Genomic DNA, 18442 nt, shown 5'->3' on the forward strand with positions numbered 1-18442 from the left:
AAAACTGTAACATGGACCTTGATTGTTAAGAAGTCATACCTGTCACGATCCAGAAGCGCGAGTAAAGCGCAAGGGTAGAGCGAGCGAGCAGGAACAGGCAGGCAGGCGGAATACGGGGCAAAACAAAGGGTTTAATTGCGGGAACCGGTGCAAGGGACATCAGACACAGACTGACATCAATGACGGACAAGGGAAACCGGGGAGACCAGGACTTAAATACACAGGACTAATCAAAGTAACTAGACACAGCTGGAAACGATCAGGGAAATACACGTGGGTAATCAGGGGGCGTGGCACACACGAGGAGCAGACGAGCCGGGCATGACAATACCCAGTTCTCATTAGATTTTGCACATACAACCTTATTTCTGAAAAATCAGAAAAAAATCTAGGTGGACGGTGTTAGTTGTGGGAAGAACCATCTGGCAAAATTTCATCTTAGCAAGCTTCTTAAGTCACGCCTGTTGACTAAGAATGAAACTTCGACCACAACATGTACTTTCTGAATAACATTCAGTGGAATGAAATCATCCATCCATCTTACAACCACTTATGTTGTACAGGGTCTTTTGGGAGCCTAGAACCCATGCTAGGTAGCACTAGTACCATGCACAAATGATCAGTTAGATATTAGAAGATACAAGCACCATAAAAAACCTGGGATATCCTGTTCTATATTATTGGTCTTGTAAGATATGATTATAAGAAAATGCATTACATAATTAACAATAATTGGGTTGAATATAGATAACATTTGCAAATGGCGTGGCCCAGCAAAACTCAGTATTGTACCACTGAGCATGTACAGAGGTTTCTAAACCACAAGCATGTCCAAGGTGTGGAAGAGAGAAATGTGTGTGTTGGCACATTCTGTTTGTCAAATAACAATTTGTACAACTTCCAAATTGCTAGCAATGCTATGCGACATGATTAGTCTCTGGTCATCCGTGGTGGAAATATAAGTGTGTAACTTTAGGCCAAGGGAACCAGGGGTTTCCTTGAAGGAAGAACAGGAAAAAGCTGGACGTAGGTTGGTGAACAATCTATGTAATGCTTACTCAGTCTGGTAATTGGATTTAGTGCAAGAGTAAATCATTTTGCAGATCAAACTGTATTCACCCAAGAGAGAGACTGCCTTGTGAATGCACACCACCTTAAACGCGTCTTTATTATGGTGATTCAGAACTGTAAGCTACTAACGGGCTCCTCATTACCCAGTGTCAAGAGGTGAGTTTCCGGCATGGTTTTGGCCTCGTAACTATAAGAACATCTAATCAGAGACTATATAGCCACACTAGTACTGCTGGCTCTTAAGTGGGCAAAATAAGCAATTAAAAAAATACCTCAATCACAACACTGAAAGCTGTTTATTTAGGAGATTAACATAACCTAATGAGGAAATCCATCCATCCCATTTTCTGTAACCGCTTGTCCTATTCATGGTACTTAATAAAGCAACGGTGATCATTTAATTTTTATGTATTTTTGATGTATTATATTGTTAGTAACATAAACATTTATTGCCATTTTTTAAACATGTTAAACACGTGATCCTTAAGGATTGTAAAGTGGAGCTGCGGTTAGGGTTAAGGTTAGGATCTATTCACTATAACACAGTGTTTCCTGTGGAGTGACGTATTTCCGGTGGAACTCCACTCTACAGACGTCTGCAACTGGACCCTTCAAGCCACGTGACGAGAGACGGAAGCATTTATCAGAACCGCTCTTCGGTTATTCATATTTAGCATGGCCGAATCGTTAGAAGGGGTTGGCAGAGGTAAGTGGATATGCTTTAATATTTATTTTATATTGTCGCTTGACAGTATGCCATGGTGCAAGCGGTGTTGACTTAAAAAGTACTTCTTTGTTTTGTTTCAGTCCTTCGCCGTACGCGTTTACTCTCAGGATTGTAGCGCGGCAGCTGACGTAATGTTACGGCAGGGATGATAATTAGCCAGCTATGGGTAGTATAGTGTGCACTTGGATTTCGTGAGAAACTGCGAATATTTCCTAAATGAGCGCACTAATTTAAAGTTACAGTACAAACGTACTTTCATTTTTTAGTCGAAGCAGTATCTGACACTTGGGAGTCATGTTCGTGCTTGTATACAGCTCCTTCTCAAAAAATTAGCATATTGTGAAAAAGTTCATTATTTTCTGTAATGTACTGATAAATATTAGACTTTCATATATTTTAGATTCATTACACACAACTGAAGTAGTTCAAGCCTTTTATTGTTTTAATATTGATTATTGTTTTGGCATACAGCTCATGAAAACCCAAAATTCCTTGCTTCCATCTGCTGAAAAGCTTTATGGAGATGAAGATTTCATTTTTCAGCACGACCTGGCACATGCTCACAGTGCCAAAACCACTGGTAAATGGTTTACTGACCATGGTATTACTGCTCAATTGGCCTGCCAACTCTCCTGACCTGAACCCCATAGAGAATCTGTGGGATATTGTGAAGAGAAAGTTGAGAGACGCAAGACCCAACACTCTGGATGAGCTTAAGGCCGCTATCGAAGCATCCTGGGCCTCCATAACACCTCAGCAGTGCCACAGGCTGATTGCCTCCATGCCACGCCGCATTGAAGCAGTCATTTCTGCAAAAGGATTCCCGACCAAGTATTGAGTGCATAACTGAACATAATTATTTGAAGGTTGACTTTTTTGGTATTAAAAACACTTTTTTTTATTGGTCGGATGAAATATGCTAATTTTTTTAGATTTTTGGGTTTTCATGAGCTGTATGCCAAAATCATCAATATTAAAACAATAAAAGGCTTGAACTACTTCAGTTGTGTGTAATGAATCTAAAATATATGAAAGTCTAATGTTTATCAGTACATTACAGAAAATAATGAACTTTTTCACAATATGCTAATTTTTTGAGAAGGACCTGTATATTACATATTGTAAAAGGGACACACTCAGTCGTACAATAAGCGAGAGATCTAGTTTCTAGAAAACAGCTGCAGCACCTAAAATTTGATTAGGCTGTTTTTTATGGTTGCTATTCAACATTGGAGACACGAAACACATTACAATTGACATGCTATTATAGACATGTGCGGCCAGCCTAATTTTCTCTCAATCTCTGGTGTCCCCCAGAGGATGACATCATGCAACTGTTTTTTCTTTTCTTTTTTTAACGCAACAGTGAACAATACTACATAGTTGCTAACAGTAGGTTACTGTAATTATAAAGGGCTAATCACAGCTTGGCTAATTAGTACCACAACCCACGAAACGTCTCAAGTACAGCAGTTATTGCAGGTCATCCTTCATGCAGTACTTTGCACAGTATTTATTGGGTTATTCCCTGTGTTGTGCCCGTACCTTCGTGATAGGCTCCGGGCCCGAGTCGTCCTCCACAGGACAAGCAACTGTGGAAAATGTATGGGAATTTATATATACACAATTCAAAATTATTTGTAAGCATACAGGATAACATTCTATGCTAATCAAGTATATGATAATCATAATCACGATGTCAACAATAAAAATAAGTACATTTTAACAATGGAATACCTCAGTACTTGTAGTTTTAGTATACAGTTGAAATTTCTTTATGAAAGGAAACATTTTAGGAATAATGTGGCATCATGGTTGACAGGTACACATTTATGTAAATAACCATTAAAGAAATGGCTTGCATGTGTTTTGTTATATTGAGGTATAAAGTATAATGTGATTAGAATCCAGAAAACACATTATTGTTATTTTTATTGAAATCAAAATCAGCTTTCCACACCTCCTCTTTAAGAGTTAATTCCTGAAACCTTCCTTATTATTATTTGGCAGCATTGACAAAAATGTTACACTAGGGATAGTGTCAATTGTATGCATGTGTTTAAATGCTGGTACATTTTGAATGGAAATTATTATGTTTGTATTTCCATTTTGATTACCCTCTGCTTTCTGAAAGAATGATGTTGTTTTTCTTTTCTTCCAGATACCAGCATTGACCACATGTTGGAGGCTGGGGGGGGACTTTTAGCAGAGTGAGTGTGCTTTTACTCTGAATACACAGTTCATTCCACTGAAACAACACAATCTATTCATAGATTTTCTTTATCTTTCATCTAATACAATAAATAAACAATTTTCAAGTTTTCAGAAAGAATTATATTTGCATATTAGTATTGCCTGAATATGACAGAAAATATTTTGCCTGTTTTTTTTAATAATTCCGTCAGCTAAAACTCCTCATGTAAATGCACATTTGATCAAATAAAGCCCCTTAAAGACAACACACGGATAAGGTAGTTTAGCATATTGATAGCAGATTTGTAACTAGACAGAATGACTGGAAGTTAATGCAAAAGGTGACAACCTTGACTGTGTGTTAGGACCTGATTATGAAAATTAGGCAAAATATTTGAATAGTGTTCTGCTTTAATCCATGTCCAGCATGTTGTCCAGCATGTTGTCCAGCATGTTGTCCAGCATGTTGTCCAGCATGTTGTCCAGCATGTTGTCCAGCATGTTGTCCAGCATGTTGTCCAGCATGTTGTCCAGCATGTTCCCCTGCATTGTTCCCCTGCATTGTTCCCCTGCATTGTTCCCCTGCATTGTTCCCCTGCATTGTTCCCCTGCATTGTTCCCCTGCATTGTTCCCCACGTTATTCTGGGTAGGCTTCTGGCTACGCACAGCCCTGTACTGCATAAGCAGTCCAAGTTGGAGAAATAGATATTTTCATGTATTTACTGTGTGCTACTTTTACACAGTGTGATTTTCATTGATATTATATAGATTGCTAGGGCCCTGTGTTTTGGGGTAATTAATTCATCGTTGCACAGAATTCAGAACTCAAATCAGAACATTCAGTTAGTGTTTTATGGGGAAGTTGATATTACCGGGTTACTTTACTAAAAAAATTGCCAGTTGGAGCATGCAGCATAGATAGGATAAAACTATCATAATTTTCAATATTTGTTTTATTTTAATGAAGGCTTGAGATTTTAAATCGATCATGTGGTTAGGATTAAACTGTGTTTTTATCTCCTGTTGAGTATTTATTATTATATGTATATATGGTATATGGGTTTAATCATTTAGCTGTATGAAAAAAAAAAAAAAACATAATTTAGCATTCCTTTTTATAGTACAGTACCATCTGTTTTCTTATTGCCATTTGTTTATCGAGCCTTTTTGAAAGCATAGAAATTCACCTTGCACTTGCTTGCATGTAGTATGTTTGTTGGAAATGAATAATCTATACATCACAAGTTAAAGCTTAAACAAATATTACAATATGGGCCATATTCACAAACCTTTTTTTAAATGTTATGGTGCAATACAGTGTTTGTTTTTTGTAAAGTATTTGACATTACCTTAACTTTTGAGGTATATTAAAAAGTTTATTTGTTGCTCGGATATGGTGATTTGCCCAATTACTTAGTCAAAAATCACTAACACAAAACTATGTAACTTTTTAATGGCATGTAACCCACAATAAGCAATCAATTTGTATAGGATGTCTCTTTCTGCTCAATTTTTTTTATTTCAGTAATTGTTGCCATGGATTTGATGAAATACTTTTTGTTTATTACAGAAATAAGTAGTAACATAACAAAACTGACTGACTACCCCAGAGGCAAGACCAGCGGTTTAGAAAATGAAGTTGTGTAATTTTAGTCTGGCTTCAAACTAATTTTAAATATTAGAGAGAATTATTATTTTACAGTAATGGGTTCATGACAATAGCCCATATACTCCCCTTTGCATTAATTCTACATTAATTTAGGGATTCAGTGTATAAACATTTATTATTATAAGTTTTTAATAATAAGTATGATTAATTGCAATTAATCACAGAAAACTGTGCAATAATTTTTTTATCAATTCCCAGCCCCAGTAAAAGTACATAATTAATGTATACTCTTTGCCCATTAATATAATTTATAAATTACAAGTTTGTCCCAGTTACAATCTTTATGGGTTGTACTTTAAACAGATAAGCTCTACAGTATCAAGGGACTGATGAAGTTATGCTGTAAATCACTTTATTCTCTGTCATAGTTTTATCATTGATCGTGTACGTCGCCATGGGAATGATGAGCTGACTGTCAACTATGCAGACTTAGGTGGGACTGAATTGCATGACCCCACCCTTAAACAGGTGGCACAGTGTCTACGGCAGATTGGAGATGAACTGGACAACAACGAGGAACTGCAAAGGTATGAAAATGTATAAATACATTTTCTATGTGTAAAAATAAATTTGAAATTGAATAATCATGCAATCTGCTGATTTTTAGAATTGCACCATTTTTAGAATTGCACCATCCTCAAGTATTGAACACAACTGTTTACCTGCACACTAACCATCCTTGTTGCAGTCTTGTGTGAGGTTTGTGGGCCAGTGAAGCAATCAGCCCAGGAACTTCAACATTTTGTAGGTTTTGTTTTGTTTCTTCGGAACAAATACAGTTGAAGAGACTTTATGATGCTGTCGATTGGAACAGATAAACACATAAAATCAGCAAATAGTATTTAAAGACTTTAGCATCTGTGAATGTTAAAGCCTATAGCAAAGTGCAGCCTGCATTAGATCACAACAGTAATCATTGGATGCTGCAGTGGTTTTCCTGCTGAAATGGTGTAAAGTGGAAATGATTAAAGGGGAGGCTAAAATTTCCAGAATGGAGCCTGCGGCTGAAAGTTATTAGCCGGCGAGCAATTACAATCCATAGCAGAAGGAGGCTAAGAAAGAGCAAATCATATGTTAATATGGTCATTTGAGGACAGAATAGCTAACAGCTAACAAGTCAGGTGCTTGGTTACTGCCCCTTAACTTCATTAATTTGAAGTTGTGCATTAATCTGACACAGTTTGGAAGAACCAGAATATATGTTTTGGGTAGGTCAGGTCAGGTCAGGTTGGGGAGCATGCGTTGATGTAGCGTGTTGCTGCACCTTTTGTGGAGGTCAGTTTTAATTTTAGAATCGCAAAAAAAATGATTGTAAATTGTTACACTGTTGTTTTCATCGTAATAAGAGCCTTAACAGAGTGAGCTGACCACTTGTTTATCAGGATGATTAACAAGCCGGATCTTCAGCCGACCAAAGAGGTGTTTTCCCAGGTAGCCTGGCAAATTTTCTCTGATGGCAAATTCAGCTGGGGCAGGGTGGTTACCCTCTTCTACTTCGCCTGCCGCCTTGTCATTAAAGTGAGTCCATTGCCCTATTTTTGTTAATCTGACACTTGTTTCCTGTGTTGGTGCACTAATCTGATACTGATGGCCTGGTGAACAGATACTGTTGTGGCTCAGTAGCGTTTCTATTTATTGTAATGTCACTTCTTTGCCAGCTATTTTATTCCACTTACTCTTTTAAATCTTGCTTTCTTAAAAGGTTAGTTGAACAAAGTTTCTGTAACATCGCAGCTTTCTGAACTTTTGGTAGGTCCACAGCAAACCTGGACAAAAGCCACCTCGGAGCCATATCCAGTCCACAGAACCAATTTTATGTGGCCTGCATAATCATTAAAAAATTATCTGTGGAGATCAAAAGATTTTTTCACTCGGAGTTTTACTCGCATAAAAATACAGAAGGGAAATGATTGGTTCAGAGAAATAACCAATCAAATTGTACAGGAGGTGGATCTAAGCAACTGAAGGAGGCGGGACCAAATACATCTGGTTGGTCCCACCTCCTCTACAATTTGATTATATTATTAAAAATGGCCCATGCTGACATGAAGAAGCTCAGATTTGGCCCTTGACAAAGACAAATTTGCCACTTCTCCATCTTGGTTTCCATTGAGTTGGTTTCCATGCTGGGAGAACTGTTATGTTCATTTCACAGCTCTTTAGAAATTAGGAAATTATCTTTACTGAAAGCTTTTTATAGCAAAGGTCTAATGCAGAAATGGGAATTGGAAATGTAGTATTTTTGCATTGTTATCTTTGAGACCCATTTAATTAGATGTTTCTATAATATCACATTAAGAATGTCATTCCGGCTTATTTGCTACCCTTCTCTCAACTGATCTATTATGTGAGTGAGTAAAGTGTCGCTACTATGATTAATTATCCCTTCTCTCTCATAGGCTCTAATAAAGAAGGTCCCAAATGTAATACGAATAATATTTAGTTGGACGATGGACTACTTGCGAGACCATGTGATCAGTTGGATTATGGAGCGCGGTGGCTGGGTGAGATGAAGCTCTCTGCACATTTGGCTTTAGGGCATGTGGCTGGAATGCGTTAACACGTCTTATGTCTCTCTTCAATACCGACCCATTTTTAAGCCTGTTGAATGAGTGATTAGGATTTCCATGAACATTATGTGGCTGATGATAGATGTTGCCCTTATTTTGTGCAGGAGGATGTCAGGTCCTACTTTGGGACACCCACATGGCAAATGACGGGGGTGTTTGTGGCTGGTATCCTCACTGCATTCCTGGTCATTCACAAGATGTGATGCCAAGGCATGGAGGAGTTGGCCAGGACGGGACCACTCTTTAGAAGAATCCAGGGATTGACCTATCACGAACAATAGCAATCTGTTAGACCTGAAGTATGTCACTTACAATACTGTGTACAAGTCTTAAGCAGTCAAAGAAAATGTTTAAATAGTCTTCAAGTTGGTATACAACTATAATGATATGTCTGTGAAAGAGGTAATTTAGTCATTTCAAAACCTCTTCTAAAATCAGCCCAGTATTTTCAGCAACCGTCCAAAACACTAATGTATTTTTTGACTGGACCACTACCCCACCGTGTTTGGGTAATTAGTACCTCATCATGTGATTTAACCAATTAAGTTGATTATTTTTTTTGAGCCAGAGATGAAACATGAAATTTAATGAATACATGGAATAGCTGAGGTGCCCCTGAGGAGAGGTTTGGGAATCAAAAAAGCCATCCAACCAGATATTTGTAACTTATAGTAACAGGAGAGAGGAAATTCTTGTTTATTTATTATTGTGCTAAATGGCATATATTCTAATGTTTAGTTTTTTTTTTCCTAAGCAAATACTTACTACCCAGACAATTGTCTTAAACATTTTCTTTACCACAGTACTATATGTTAGTACCTCTTCAGTAGCAGCCCTGAAAATCGTACCTGTGACCTCTTTACCTCCAACCTCTCTAGCTACCTCTTATCCACATCATCTATTTCTCTACCTCTGCACCACATCAGTCCACATTGCGTAAGGTGGCCAATGAAAAGGTACTCCCTGTGTAGGTTACCTTTAGTGTAGTGTAAATGTCTTGCATTATTATGCTGTATGATAAAGAGGTTGTATAGAACTGCTTCACAACAACGTACATAGTAAGATTGCAGATTGTGTAAAAATGCTACTATTTACAATACATAGTATACAGACTCCATGCTAATACTTTATAACGCAGTGTTTTTTTCTTTCTTTTCAGTTTCAGTAAACAAGAAATATGGTTATTTTATACTAGTACTATACATTTTGTACCTTTCAGGTTTTGAAGTTTACAAATAACCAGTTTCATACAATAAAAACTATTCTTTTTAGTTAATAAAGGATTTCAACTGGGGCTGGGCGCCGAACACCCCCCCCCCCCCCAATCAACACCCCATATCTGATACATACCATCGGAGACAAAGTGCAAAAAGAAGTTTACCAGTGGGGGCACTGGTGCTAAAAGACAACTTCAATAGAGAGACAGGGGACAAGTATAGGCTACAGAAAATAGCAAGTAAACTGTGAACATTTGTTTTGGTAAATGGGGTAGATGTATCTTATGTATATGTAATTGCCTATTAAGCTTTTCTGTTTTATACCAACAGCAATACTGGATATTGCCACTGTGTTGGAGTTTTAGGTTACTTTGACTGCATGTTGTTCAGTAGGTTATAATCTTTAATACGATTCCCCCCATGCCAAAATTCATTGCTATCTGGCAGCTTATGGTCTTGTTATATAGTCAGAGAAGAATGGCCAGAGCTCAAAAATCCTAGGGACGGCATGTTTTTTTTTCTTCTCATCACGTGATTCTCTGTGAAATTTACACTGTAATGTGTGAAAATCCCAGAAGGACGGCCGTTCCTGAGATGCTGGAACTATGATGTTTGGCACCAACAAGCATACCATGTTCAAAGTTGCTCAGGTCAGGCATTTTAGCCGTGCTGATACTTAGTTGAAAAGCGAGTGAGCCTCTGGACCAGGTCTGTGTGCTGCATGTATTCATTTGGCGAATGCGCACAACTGCTAACAGTGTTCACTGGTGTGAGAGTTTGGGGGACATATAAAAAGTATCTGACATAAATCTGCTCCAAAATAAGAAAACCACCAGGTTGAAGACTGTCACAGGTTTAACAAGCCAAGAAGACCCAGGTTTTTTATATGGTAATAAACAGAGCAAGGAAACTAGATAATTTTGGTTGTTATAGATGTTTGTCAGCTTTAATTTGTCATCTGGTACAGGTGCACATCTGAATAGCCATTACAGAGGACTGCTTGGCAGACTGATACATCTGACTTTACTTAGCATATAGTTGCCCATATTTGGGTTGTGTCGACAGGGAATGGAAACGCTGTGTCCTACCTGTTCTTTTTCCCATACACTCTTTAGCTTTCTCCATTTTAGCTTTATTCTGAGCCACGTGTTTGGTTAGAAATGTTTAAAAGACGCATTTGGCTTGGCCCAAGCAGGGGCACTTCTCAGTTGATAGGCTCAGCCTTCATATGCTGTTTACTGTATCATTTGAAACCTTATATGCAACTCGGTCATTTAATGCATGTTATTTTCATATACATCAAGTGAAATGTGCATATGAGAAAGCTGGGTGGGAAAAAACAGATCAGATATCGACACTTTCATAACGAGTTTGTTTGTTAGAGTCACACTGAAATATATTGTATTTCTAATACAATAATCATTTTCTGATATATATGATATTTGAATGTGTGTGTATATACCAAAAAAATTAGTGCAGGCATTTGTAATTAAACATTCTGTTTAATGGGGATCTTCATAGTAACACTCAGACTTGAGTAATGCAGCTTGATAGATTTTCTTACTGTGATGCCATATATCTTAAAATAAAATATCCTTGTATGTGTATTATATCATGTACAGAATATCTGTTGAGAAAAATAATCTGATAATGCTGAAGGTTTACTACGCTGGCAGAAATGATGAAACAAATGTGATATTCAAATGCCATTTTGCCGTGAGCTTTAGTGAAGCACTGGTGAACTTTAATAGTACTTTAATAGATGGACATTAAGTTCTGATGTATTACTGATGGGGTTTGTTGAACGGAAGTCTGATGCTAACAATAACTGTAAATTATGAGAAGCTTCTCAGTTATGTGTCTTGAGTTTCCTTCTGTGTTATATATGTCTGGAGTTTCCTTTTATGGTACCTTGTGTAATGTTTAATTCCCCCCCCCCCCCTCCGTCTCTCCTACCCTTGTACGGTTTTCGATTACCTTGTTATATGCATGATTTTTATTCCATTACATTCATTTGCTGTTTTAAGTGCTATGGAAATGATATGGGTTGTTAAACTAAACTGACCAGTAAAATGCTTATTTATTAAATAAAGAGAAGAACATGTTGCTCAAAGTGAGAAGCTCTGGACTGATTTGCCACATAATTTACGTCACAATCTTTAATAGGAGTGCAAGGGGCGGTTGGTCTAGTAGACGATCTATCTCTGTATCCACTTACAAGTGTTTGTCTACCTGTGCTTACATTTGCATGTACATGGTTAACTGATAAAGCAGGGATAGAGGCATGTGAGCAAGTGGGCAGCAGGTGAAGGTAGTCATGAACTATTATTTTTATTATTACAGCTGATTGATATGTAAAAATTATACATGGCAATATAGTTAATATAGTTTTTATAGTTATATTTGTTGCTTTTTGTTTCTTGTTTTAGAGTGGTTTTAGATCGTGAAACGTGTTTTTGTGTTTAATATCTGAGCACGTTGCACAAAAGACATTGAGGCCCAACAGGGAAAAGAAGAGATGGATGAGGGGAGTATGAGTGGACTGGAGAGAGAGGTAGGAGGGATGGGTACTGTCGGTATCCAGGGGTTGGAGGAGATGCACGGCGGAGGAAGCACAAGGAGACTGGCCATGAAGAATGAGGAGGATAACAAGGGGGAAGGAGGAAAGGGCTGCCACTACGGGAACATGTGGAAGGGAGGGTGGATGCTGAGCGAGCGGCTGGCCATCAACGTGGCGGGTATGAGATATGAGACTCAGCTTCGCACGCTAGCCCAGTTTCCAGACTCCTTGCTGGGGGATCCTCAGAGACGGCTGCGCTATTTTGACCCGCTGAGGAACGAGTTGTTCCTGGATCGGAACCGCGTCTGCTTCGACGCCATCCTCACTTACTACCAGTCGGGTGGACGCCTCCAGAGGCCCTCTGAGATCCCGGTGGATGTTTTCCTGGAGGAGCTTGAGTTCTACCAGCTGGGCGAGGAGACCCTGGAGCGCTACAAAGATGACGAGGGCTTCCCTAAAGAGGAAGTGCGCATTCTGCCCAAAGGCAGGATTGCGAGTAAGGTATGGAGTCTTTTCGAGTATCCCGACTCCTCGCGCTATGCTCGCATCATCACCATCTTCAGCATCGTGATCATCATTCTGTCAGTCACCACTTTCCTCCTTGAGACAATACCTGAGCTGCAGACCACCGAGCCACCAAGCAAGGTGAGAGTTCAGGAAACGTGGAGAGGGGCGCGGGAAAGGTGGGCAGGGAATTAAGGGGAAAGGGGGGGCCGAGGGGATGGGGGGGATAATCAGATTTCATACACAAAGCATTAAGAATCATGCTAAGTTCAGAAACATCCAGAATTGTTGTGGAAAGTTTTCAGGCAGAATCACGGTGTCATAATACAGAACAGTTGTTATACTGAGAGATAGAACCTGGAGGCTGAGACAAACTGAAAAACTGCCAGCAGATTCACAGGCTAGTTCACTTAGCATAAGACACGGTGTAGGGGGCAGCACATCAGCACAGTGGAGCATGAGAGCCAGCCGGTCCCCCGTTTTAACTGATGGGCCTCTGGTTTCCACATCTCACAAGATATTTTTTTGGTCTTTTACAGTAGTGAAATTATAAATGTAGCATACTATATATTAATATTAAGCAGCCTGTTCCAGGTTGTTCCAATCCTTAGAGGAGTATCTGAAACAGCTATAAATGCAGATTTGCCTTCCTAGTCATCATATGCTCTTGTGAAATAATCATGTGGTGTGATGACTATAAATGCAGGTAACTTTTTTTCTACTGTTGATTGAGAATTTCTTTCTTGTAACACTTGGAAATGTGATGTAAGTCACCACATGTGGGGTATGTGGAAAATTATCATATGAAAATGTCTTTCTACATGTTATCAAATAGTTATGCTGGTCTTTGAAATTAACTCACATTACCCAAGCAGCTGAACACAGAATCCGTAGGATCTGTAATGTTACTTAATAGGCCTCTGGCTTCTATATGGTTGTGTGTAATCTATAGGCTTGTTGAAATTATTTTGGCCTTTTCGGTGCTAAAATAGGGGTAGCCATTGTGCTATGATTGTGGTAAATATGAATGAACTTTAAAATTTTTCGTATTACATAGGCAGTAAAGTCCATTAGAAAAAAGATTCTACACAAATATTTCGTCAGTGTTAGATTAGTTTTTGTAAGATAAGGTACTTGTCAGAGGCACAATTCAAATAGATCAGAAAAAGTATTGTGTAATAAAAGCTCAAAATATATCATTTTCAAAAATGTATTCACTTAGGACAGATGAACAATCATCCACAAAAAACCAACAGTAAAAGATGTCTGTGTGTGTGTCTGAAAGAGAGCGAGAGAGATGGGTGTACTTCAGTCAAGCAACTATTTCTTGTTGATCATAAGGAAAACACGTTGCTCCAGAGAAGAGCATGGCAATGAAGAGGAATGATAAGAATTTCCGCTCATCGCTCACAGAGCTGTATGCTACCCCCGCTCGCCCGCTCACAGCCACTGCAGACCGCTCCGCTCATCATTGCTCCCTGCACCGGTCAATTTTTACCCTGCTCGCACCAAAAAGCCAAATAGCACATGGATCAGGGTTCTGTGTCAGTTATCTTTCAGACACATGGTGTAAAGCTCCAGGATGCGGAGAGATGTGACTCCAATATTATTTTTATTATTATTTTCAAATATGAAGATTAGGGTTAGGGTTATTTTCAAATATGATTTTTGCGCTTGCTCCAACTCCGGCCAAAATCCTTCCACTTCCGTTCCGCGCTCGCTCCCGCTCCGCTCCCCTCACATGCAGTGCTTAGAAGATGTTTTTGTTCTGTTTCACAAGCCAGATGACAGCAGTTGGAAATCAGGCCACATATTATTTCTGTTAACGAAAATGTTTCTTTTTTCCACATTTAGTTTTCGTTATTTCGTTGTTTTCCTGAAGGATAATAACCCTGATGGCGACCTCATCCTAGCAAATACAGGCGATAGAGTTACAATGTGGGAGAGAACGAGCAGGGTTGGTTGCAGAGGTGGGGCCTCTCGTATTTCCCCTTTAAGGGCCTATTAATAGGGCAAGAACAACCTTCAGACCAGATCAATGCTTTTAATAGAAACTGTATTTGCAACTGAAACCTTCTTTAAGCATAGGATAATTTGTTGATTATATATGTTTATACGTTAATTATATTAAACATATAATACATGTGTTATCGTGTCAGGTGGGATGAAGGAGGTTGCTGTACAATAGGGGGTTTATTGACCTCAAAGAACAGAGACGGAAAATAAATGGGAATGAGAGAGATCAAAACAGGTGGAAGGGAAATTAGGAAGGGGACAGGCAACAGGAAGGTACACAACATCAATGACTGTGAACACAGGACTGGAAAGCACACTATTAATTGATATGGGTATCTGTTTGGGTATCTGCTCCAATAATTGATTGCACTTATACCTGGGCATTCACTAGAGGCTCAGCCTAGCTACACTTATGCATAGTTGATTCCTTGACAGCCTGAATGTATGCAATGTGCTTTTGACAGTAGGTTGCTTTGGACAAAAGTGTCTGCTACATACGTGAATATATATGTATGAATGAATGTAGTAAAATATTACTATTTATTATTTGACATAATACCACATCAACACAAAAGCTTGGTACACAGATTTAAGGTGTAGTGAACTGTACAGAGAACATATACTATTAGATACACAAAAAAACTAAAACTCCTAAAGATTTTACCCTAATTACAATTTTGCAAATATTGTTCTTAAGTGTTCTTTTTCTACCTCTTCTCTGTGCAGTATTTTGGACAATAGTATTTTTTGAGCATAGAAAAAGTGTACCACTGAGGTTTTGCTGATATCTATTTTGCTGACGTGCTTCTATGTGACTCTAGATCATGGGCGATAATCCTTTTCGCCCAGACCCGTGTAGTATAACACCATTAAATTAAATGTCTTGCTAACATGGATGTATTTATCGGTAATGAAGAAAGAAATAAATACTAATGCAGTATATTTATATAGTAGCTTACAAACCCTCAGACGTGCGTCAAGTAAAGTCCATCTGTGTTCCAAACTCTTACCCAGTAACTATAATGAACACTGCCTTCAGTTTAGACCTTAACCACATTGATTCTAAATGCTCATTCTTGTATTCATTCCTTCCTTTATGCCTTCTGTACTCCCCTTCTTCCCCTTTACCATTTTCCTTTCTCATTGTTTCTACAGGAGGATCTATTAGGAGCCCACAATGACACGAGCCAGTCCAGTGGGTTTCTGTCAGCTTTGGACTTCTTCTTCGTGACAGAATGCATATGCGTCATCTGGTTCTCTATAGAACTGACCCTACGCTTCTTTTCTTCACCCAGCAAGATCCTGTTTTTGAAGGACTACATGAACCTGGTTGACTTCAGTTCCATTCTCCCTTTTTTCATTGAGCAGTTCTCAGATATTTCCAGACCATCTGACATGGAGGAGGAGGAGTCAACACTGGCTCTCTTCAAGATTGTCAGGCTGGTGCGAGTCTTCCGGATCTTCAAACTCTCCCGCCATTCCAAGGGTCTGCAGATCCTGGGCATGACCTTGAAGGCAAGCATGCGTGAACTAGCTCTGCTCGTCTTTTTCCTCCTCATTGGAGTCATCATTTTCTCTAGTGCTATCTACTTTGCAGAGGGGGATAAGGAAGACACAACCTTTCTTAGCATTCCTTACTCCTTTTGGTGGGCTTTGGTTACCATGACTACAGTTGGCTATGGTGACATGTACCCTGAAACAGTAATGGGCAAGATGGTGGGGTCCCTGTGTGCCATTGCTGGGGTGCTAACCATCTCCCTGCCTGTGCCTGTCATCGTCTCCAACTTCAGCTACTTCTATCACAGGGCAAATTTGACCTTTGACCCATCACCTTACAAGCATGTGAAGTGTTCTTTGTGGGAGGAAGATGACGAGGATGATAAGGCAAAGGATTACTTGGCTTTGGGAGGCCTGTATACTCCTCTGAATGGGACTCTACCTACATATGAAAGGAATGAGGTTCAGCAGGTAGGAAATGTATACATTAAGGAACCGCTGCTGACAGAGGTGTGAGAGTATGAGGTTAGCAAAGTGTGCTAACTGACCAAAGGCCAAGAGCAATTTGGTTGCTACAGAGTCTTACTGTATGAATACAGAATATCAATAGCAGGTGACAAAGTCCATTCACAGGGATAGTGTAGGATCTATTTTTGTTTATTGATTTATTTTGATGTATTTCTTACTACTATACTCAATATTTAATCTTAAATTGCTTATTATGTTTATTTATTGAGTAAATGGAATGAATAATTGCTGTGCCTTATTTATTTAATTGCATTTATGGCAGTATTATATAGTATTAACTATCAAATTAATTAGTAATTAGCAACTGTTGTCCTGCCTGTCATGTCTGTCTGACCCTCCTGTCTGCTTCCTCATGTGGTGCTGATGAGGCACGGCTGTTCTTTGTTGCCCCTCTTTAGTCTTTGTATATTAGTCCCGGTTTGTCTCTTCACCCCCAGTCCAGTCATGTTTGTGAGCCCATGCCCTCCTGTTTGCTTTCCAGCCTTTGTTTAGTTTAGGTAAAAAAAAAACCTTTTTCTTTCGGCAAATTGCCTGCTCTCGAATCCAAGTTGTGTCTGTAACAACTTATGTTACATTTTTCATTTCACTGAAATTATGATTAACTGTGCAGTATTTTTTGATTTTCCATCAATGAAATCATATAGCATGTGATGTTGTATGCCCCAAATAATTTATTACATTATATATCAAAACTATATATGTGTGCAGTATATTGTGTGTGACATTCTACATTTATGTGTAAGTATTTAATAAAAAATATTCGATCTGATTTTTCCTGTACTGAAATGCAATAAATGCCATATCCGTCTATAGCAACCAATTGGGTAAAAAAACCTATTGGATTCAAAACGTATACCTAATACATGGGATTTCCGAAATGGGTTTATGTGGCTTTCTGATTCTAGTCATTTTTACCTATAAAAATGTATTTTGATATATCAGAAAATTAATTTAAAATCCATGAGATAAAACAACAGCATCAAGAATAGAGTATTTGTATACCATTTTAGCTGTAATAATGCTATATCAATATGAATAATTCCATCCATACATTTTCCAAACTGCTTATCCTTCATGGTCTCAGGGGTCCGGAGCCTATCCTGGAAGCTACGGGTACAAGGCAGGGAACAACCCAGGATGGGGGGGGCAGCTCATTGCAGGGCACACACCAGTCACTCACACATGCACTCCTACGGGCAATTTAGCAAGTCCAATTAGCCTCAGCATGTCTTTGGACTGTGGGGGGAAACCGGAGTACCCGGAGGAAACCCCACAATGACACGGGGAAAACATGTAAACTCTACACACATGTAACCTAGGCAGAGACTCGAACCTGAGTCCCAGAGGTGTGAGGCAACAGTGCTAACCACTGCACCACCATATGAATAACTATTAACCAATAAATTAGTTAATGATAATGACGTTACTGCAGATTTTCCACACCGTGAAATTACAAGTAATGCAAATATGAGCGTTAGGAGGTTTTCTGTCTTTTGGGGTGTGTGGGAGGGGTAGTCGTCTTTGGAGAGAGAGAAGTGAGTATTTTATATATACAGCAATAATCTTTTTTAGGAATCATATGTATAATTTATCCATGTTCTAGTCAATTATACGGGACATGGTCAGAGACATTCTAGCAGCCTGTCCAAGGTAGCACATGCTACTGTTTTCCATCCTGGTCCTCGGGACTCCCAGACTGTGGACTGTTTGTCAGGGAGCTGGAAGGGAGCAAAAACGTGGACTGTCTGGGGGACCCCGAGTATCGGGCTGGGAAACACTGCCATAGGGTACAAAGCAGGGATACACCTTGGATGGGATCAGTATGTATAACTGTAATTAAATTGGGCTCAGTTCTTTTATACAATGTGCAATGTTTTTTTTCTTGACTC

At 39.0% G+C, this 18442-nt stretch overlaps 2 protein-coding genes across 2 annotated transcripts; both read left to right on the forward strand.

Annotated features, from left to right (window-relative positions):
* The first annotated feature begins 1663 nt into the window (after window positions 1–1663).
* LOC125742768 (apoptosis regulator BAX-like) lies at window positions 1664–11561 on the forward strand. The gene is made up of 6 exons (XM_049015093.1): window positions 1664–1777; window positions 3960–4008; window positions 6030–6188; window positions 7044–7179; window positions 8061–8165; window positions 8336–11561. Exons 1-6 carry the CDS (start codon window positions 1747–1749, stop codon window positions 8432–8434), a joined length of 579 nt encoding a protein of 192 aa, XP_048871050.1. The 5' UTR covers window positions 1664–1746; the 3' UTR covers window positions 8435–11561.
* A 54-nt stretch (window positions 11562–11615) lies between these two features.
* On the forward strand, window positions 11616–17322 carry LOC125742763 (potassium voltage-gated channel subfamily A member 7-like). Its single transcript, XM_049015086.1, has 3 exons — window positions 11616–11759; window positions 11878–12653; window positions 15684–17322. Exons 2-3 carry the CDS (start codon window positions 11967–11969, stop codon window positions 16539–16541), a joined length of 1545 nt encoding a protein of 514 aa, XP_048871043.1. The 5' UTR covers window positions 11616–11759; window positions 11878–11966; the 3' UTR covers window positions 16542–17322.
* The last annotated feature ends 1120 nt before the right edge of the window (window positions 17323–18442 follow it).

This window comes from Brienomyrus brachyistius, chromosome 5, assembly GCF_023856365.1.
Source record: "Brienomyrus brachyistius isolate T26 chromosome 5, BBRACH_0.4, whole genome shotgun sequence".
Taxonomy (NCBI): Eukaryota; Metazoa; Chordata; class Actinopteri; order Osteoglossiformes; family Mormyridae; genus Brienomyrus; species Brienomyrus brachyistius.

Excerpts from the sequence above, each read along its gene's own strand:
- LOC125742768 (XM_049015093.1), top strand. The coding sequence starts at position 1,747 with ATGGCCGAATCGTTAGAAGGGGTTGGCAGAG. Across the intron at positions 6,189-7,043 it reads AACAACGAGGAACTGCAAAG|GATGATTAACAAGCCGGATC; the intron begins GTATGAAAATGT and ends CTTGTTTATCAG. Across the intron at positions 8,166-8,335 it reads TTATGGAGCGCGGTGGCTGG|GAGGATGTCAGGTCCTACTT; the intron begins GTGAGATGAAGC and ends TATTTTGTGCAG.
- LOC125742763 (XM_049015086.1), top strand. The coding sequence starts at position 11,967 with ATGGATGAGGGGAGTATGAGTGGACTGGAGAGAGAGGTAGGAGGGATG. Across the intron at positions 12,654-15,683 it reads CCACCGAGCCACCAAGCAAG|GAGGATCTATTAGGAGCCCA; the intron begins GTGAGAGTTCAG and ends TTGTTTCTACAG.